This window comes from Merops nubicus, unplaced genomic scaffold, assembly GCF_000691845.1.
Source record: "Merops nubicus isolate BGI_N331 unplaced genomic scaffold, ASM69184v1 scaffold41504, whole genome shotgun sequence".
Taxonomy (NCBI): domain Eukaryota; kingdom Metazoa; phylum Chordata; class Aves; order Coraciiformes; family Meropidae; genus Merops; species Merops nubicus.
This window is the reverse complement of record NW_008604304.1, coordinates 7,654-13,276: the sequence shown is the minus strand read 5'-3', so window position 1 is coordinate 13,276 and position 5,623 is coordinate 7,654. Positions and strand designations below refer to the sequence as shown.

The following is a 5,623-nucleotide window of genomic DNA, read 5'->3' as shown; positions in this document are numbered from 1 at the left end:
GCCAGGCTGAAGGCGTTGTTCCTGAACGTCAGCAGGGATGTTACCCATGATGTCCTCATTGCCTTTTCCCCCACAGAGGTGAGATATACCCTTGTACCTTATACCCCCAGGGCTCCTGCTGATGTTGCTTAACAAAACCCTCCTGGGCAGGGCTGAATTTGTGCCTGGAGCAAGGTTGGTGGGTCCTGAGCAGGACTGGGATGCTTCCAGCAGGCAACCTCCCACTGCTGCTCTCCACTGCAGGGCCCCAGTGAGCTGAACAAGACAGAGAAGGGGGTGGGAGGCAAAATCCAGCTCCCCAGGGAGATATTCCGGTCCCTGAGCAGCCGGACAGCGCGTGTGGTGGTGACAGTCCTCAACATCCAGCAGCTCGGCATGTTCAAGGTACGAACGTGCACTGGCAGCGTCCTTCTGGCCGCCAGCGCTTGGTACCTGCCGGCTCAGCTCAGGCAACGTTGCTCCTGCGCAGGAGGTCAACCAGACGGGGCAGGTCCTGAACGACACCGTGGTGGGCATCACAGTGGGAGAGACCAGCATCTCTGGCCTGTGGGACCCCGTGCAGCTCACCTTTGCCCACGAGCAGCTGCCCCACGTAAGTCAGTTGTGTGGTCCCTCCAGCTCTCCTCCAGCACCCGTGCTGCTGTGTGAGCCCCCCTTGCAGGGCACCCCAAGGGCTGCTCTCCCCCCTTGCAGGGCACCACCCCGCAATGCGTCTTCTGGGATCCCAGCAAAGGTATGGTCCTCGGTGGGGCTGGTTGGGTGTGGGGCTGTGGCTGGTGCTGTGCCTGGTGCTCACGCCCGTCGCCCTGTGCCTGTCGCAGGGCAGGCAGGAGTCTGGAGCAGCAGCGGATGTGTCACGCAGCCCGGGGACGAGAGGACAGTCTGCTCCTGCGACCATCTCACCTTCTTCACGCTCCTCCTGGTGACAGTGCCACTCCCCGCAGCTCCTGCTCTTGTCCCGGCTGCGCTGTCTGCCCCACCTTTGGTGGCCTCTCGGGTGCCACGAGTAGCTGCACAGGGGTGGTTAGAGCCACTCCCAGGCAAGCCCAGGTCCTAAAATCAAGGCCAGCCCCAGCTCAGGGTGGCAGCAGTAGCTCGGCAGAATGGGTACAGGGTGGAAATGGCCCCCAGGCTAGTGCAGGCTCTGGAGTAGCAAGGCTTAGTTCCACCTCCTGGTGGAGGCTCCCACGAAGGTGCTGACGGTGATCCACCACAGCCTTCATTCATCTCCCACCCTACCCCAGGGAGTATCTCCTTTAAGCCACCACTTCCCTCCTCCCCGCAAAGTCCTTCTGGGGGGACAGACTGCGGGCTTGCATGGCATCCCTGAATAGCTGCAGTTGGGTTTTCTAGGTTGGTCCAGACCCTGTCTAACCCAGCACATGCTCGTTTGGCAGAACCCAGCTCTGGATGGGTCCACAGCACGAGGCTTGACGGCTGTTGCTACTGTTGGCTGTGGAGTAGCCATGGCTTTCTCCATCTTCACCATTGTCTTTTGCGTCTTCCTAAGGTAGGATGTGCCAGCAGCTCCCTGGGGACTTCTCAGTCTGGGATAGATGTGGGGCAATTCCCATGTCTCTGCAATACCTCCCCACCCAGCTGTGACCCCTGCCTCTTCTGCTCCCTCTGGGGGCCCTCAGGTGCAGGTTCAGGTTCGAGGACATCCTCCGCGTCAATCTGGGGCTACATGTAAACCTCATGGGCAGCCTGTTCCTCCTCAACTTGGCCTTCCTGCTTAACAGCGGGCTTTCCAGCTGGATCCAGCTGGGGACCTGCAAGGTCCTGGGGGGGCTCACTCACTACTGCCTGCTCTGCTGCTTCACCTGGACGGCGCTGGAGGGCTGCCACTTCTACCTCCTCTTTGTTAAGGTCCTTGGCACCTACATCCACCACTACGTGGTGAAGATGTGTCTCGTCGGCTGGGGTGAGCGTGACCAGCATGGCTGAGAGCCTGGGGAGAGGGGAGCAGGGGGCTACATCAGAGGGGGAAAAGGGTGATGCAGGGGTGGGCAGAGAGCAAGCAAGCACCCTTCCTGCCTACAGCTCTTCCAAGTGCCATGGTCAGGGCTGGGAAGTGTCTTATATGGGCTCAGGGCATCAAATTCAGGGTGGCACCTGCAGGCATCCTCCATCCTGCTGGAGACCAGCCTCCTGCTCATCGAACAGGTGATGGCTTGGGGGTCTTTGCTCCCCTGCCAGCCCTCCACAGCACCTTGGGAGGGCACCAGAGCAGATAATCCTGCAGAGGGATGAGTGGACACCTGGAGCCCAGCTGCCCAGAAGTGTCCTTGCTTGTCCACATCACATCCCAGCATCAACCCTTGTGCCTGGCACTTGTGCAACATCAGCAGGTCCTGAAGTTCCATCTCCCCTGAGGTCGACACATCCAGGGACAGGCAGAGACCCCAGGCTGACCACCTCGCCTGCCACTTCCCTTCCTCCATGTGTCTCTCTTACTCTTCCAGGCTTCCCTGCTCTCGTGGTTGGGGTGGCAGGAGCCCTCGGCAGCTATGGAGAATACACCATCCAGACCACGGACCACCAGGTCATAGCCACCCTGTGCGTGTGCCACCACCCCCAGGCTTTAGGTGGCCCTTTGGCATGCGTGGGGAGCAGTAACTGGTCCTGGCAGGAGTGTGGCAGTGGGGGGTTGTTCCCATCATGGTCAGCTTTGGGTTGTCCTTCCACTTCCCTAATGGTGATTACAACACAGCAGCTACAGCAGTGGTAACCACCACCATCTCTTGTGCAGAGCCTCTTTGGTCATGCCTGCAGGCCTTCAGGTGACAGTCCTCCTGGAGCTTCCTCAGGCTCCCTCCCAGCTGAGCAACAAGAGGGCAGCAGATCCAGCTGAGCAGATCCATACCAATGTCCCCTATGCTTCACCCTGGCCTTGGAAAACCTCACCAGCAGAAGGATGTCCCAGCATCCCCAAACATGGCTCCCATGGGTGCTGCCAGGGCTAGCCACAGGACTGTCTCTTTTCAGGTGCTGGATCACTTCCAAACATCTCCTGGTCCACTACATCACCAACTGTGGCTACTTTGGTCTCATCTTCCTCTTCAACATGGCTGTTTTTGGGGTGGTGACCCAGAAAAGCTGCTGCCTGCAGGGCACGGGGGCGATACAGGGAGACCGCAAGGCCTGGAAGGTGGCCATGGTGTTGGTGGGGCTCTTCTGCCTGCTGGGAGCCACCTGGGCTCTGGAGTTCCTTAACCACGGCACCTTGTCTGTGCCCATGCTCTACCTCTTCACCATCCTCAACTCTCTCCAAGGTCAGGGTCAGCTTCAACCTGGGCTCCCTGGGCTTGGGTGGGGAAGATGGAGGAGGCAGGAGCCAGCCTGGCAGTGGGTTGGCCAGGGGTCCCGAGGCACCAGCATCTTCACAGCACTGTCATTGCCCTTCCCTTTGGCAGGGCACATCAAGCAGCAGGTCCCAGCCATTGGCATGGAGCTGGTCATGGCTCCCAACCACATCCACTCCACTGAGGGTGGTTTTCCTCCAAGAAAGCCATTCCTTAGCAGAGAAACAGGGACATTATCTTCTCAGGGCATGTCCCAGACAACTAGCTCAGCTGAAACATGGGGAGACCCTCTTGCAGGAGCAGAAGGGAGCTGGAGGAACCCCCAGGAAGCAGCAGGGAAGTGCTGGCAGCATCCTGGCAGGATGCTTCCCACCATCTCCTGCTGCTGAGTGTCTGCCTTCCTTTCCCTGCAGGAATCTTCATATTCGTCTGGTTGGTTGTCCTCTACTACCCAAAGATGAAGGAGACCACTGGCTCTGTCTCCCACATCACCACACATGACAAAACCACCACAGTCTCCTAGGACCAGCTGGTTGGACCTCCCTCCCTGCCTGCATGTGCACCCACTGAGAGCAAGCTTCAATCCCAACGGATGCAGCTTCCCCACAGAAGACAAGGGCTCTCTTTACCATGCCCCAGTTTACCCTTTGGTGGGCTTGGTCTACCTTAGCAGGGCTCTTTGCTTCAGCCCTCTTGCTCCTAGTGGCCTGCATTGGGCAAGGAGCTCTGGAGATGCCTCTTCTGCCAAAGTCCCTCCAGTCTGCAGCTCATAGTCTTGAAGTGCCCTTGACCTCATGCCCCAGGGGCTCTTGCAGGGGCAAAGGAGGGAGCCCATGACCTGTCTGTCTTCAGCCAGGATGGAGCCATCCATCTCTTTGCCAGAGATGACCTTTGGTGCTGGACCACCCCAAGGGTGGGTATTCCTGCGGTTGGAGACAGGAGGATTGACTTGCTCCAGCCCAGAATCAGGAGGTTCAGGTCTGGGAATGACTGAAAAAAAGAAATCCCATTAGCTTCTTTGCAATATATCCTCTGCCAAGGTCTTTGGACAGGGATCTCCTGGACGTCACTCCTGGAAATCACCCTCTGAGGCTAGCAACAATTTCCACAAGGACACCATGCTTCAGCCACCTCACGGGGAAAATGCTCATCTTCTCCTTGTCTGTATGTTAGAATTAAACCTCTGATATCTGTCTGAGCACTCTGGATTTAGAATCACAGAATCCTAGAATCATTAAGTTTGAAAAAGACCTCTAAGATCCTCAAGTCTAAACATCAACCCAGCACTACCATGAGCACTAAACCGTGGCCCCAGGTGCCACATCCCCATGTTTTTTGAACCCCTCCAGGGATGGGGACTCCAGCACCTCCCTGGGCAGCCTGGGCCAATGCCTCAGCACTGACAGGAAAGAAATTCTTTCTCATATCCAATAGAAACCTCCTCGGTGCATCTTCAGCCCATTTCCTCTTGTCCTATTGCTGGTTTCTTGGGAGAAGAGACCGACCCCCACCTCACTCCAACCTCCTTTCAGGGAGCTGTTGAGAGCAGTAAGGTCTCTCCTGAGCCTTATCTTCTCCAGACTAAACAAACCCAGGTCCCTCAGCCACTCCTCACAAGCCATGTTCCCCAGAGCCCTCACCAGCTTCACTGTCCTTCTCTGGACCTGCTTCAACCCCTCAAGGTCTTTCTTCTCCTGTTGTGCCCAAAACTCAACTTTGATGCCTTCAATATTGTTTGTTATTTGCTTTATATCAGGGATATAGCGATGGGCAAAAATCTAGCTGGCAATTTGTCATGAAAGAAAGGAGAAATCCATCATGACTAGAAGGAATGAAGCTCTGTGGATGGTGTCCACACGCGTGCGTGGGCACGCCCAGAGCAGCCTTTTCTCTGCTAACGTTACATCAGTGTCACACACAACCACGCTCAGTCCAGTATCTAGTGCGGGTGGCACCATCTCCCCACATGCCTGTGTGACTCTCCGGGCAGGAGGAAAGCTGGAGGAAGTAATCTCCCATCCCTGGTACATGTGTTGAGTCTAGAGAGCATGGGCAAGGAGGGGATGAGGGTCCCAGCGGTGCTAGAGGGAACAGAAACCCTCTGATGTGACTCAGCCTTCAAGTACTATTTGCATCCAACCACCACTTCATTCCCCCCCCAAAAAAAGCCCTGTGAAGACACAGGCAAGAGCCTCTCTGCTGTTGTCACTTTTATTTGGGAACAGCTTTTTCTAAACCACTCATCGCCTCGCACCGATGGCCACAGCAGCCACAGTGAGCACACCAAGTGCACAAAACAGGATGAGGCCCCCAGGGAC

At 56.9% G+C, this 5,623-nt stretch overlaps 2 protein-coding genes across 2 annotated transcripts in view; one reads left to right on the top strand and one right to left on the bottom strand.

Moving 5' to 3' along the window:
• Positions 1–3: 3 nt before the first annotated feature.
• Positions 4–3,828, top strand: GPR97 (G protein-coupled receptor 97; the record flags this gene model as incomplete). The annotated part of the gene is made up of 10 exons (XM_008938964.1): positions 4–78; positions 244–384; positions 470–592; positions 694–733; positions 822–922; positions 1,398–1,510; positions 1,641–1,924; positions 2,466–2,559; positions 2,989–3,275; positions 3,719–3,828. Coding segments are annotated over 10 exons (1,368 nt in total), but the record flags the coding sequence as incomplete, so codon positions are not given.
• Positions 3,829–5,545: 1,717 nt separating this feature from the next.
• The window catches only part of LOC103771663 (pancreatic secretory granule membrane major glycoprotein GP2-like), a 5,405-nt gene continuing 5,327 nt past the window's right edge, over positions 5,546–5,623 (bottom strand). Inside the window, exon 9 of the mRNA XM_008938963.1 lies at positions 5,546–5,623. This exon is cut by the window's right edge and continues 4 nt beyond it. Coding sequence (XP_008937211.1) covers positions 5,546–5,623 — 78 coding nt within the window.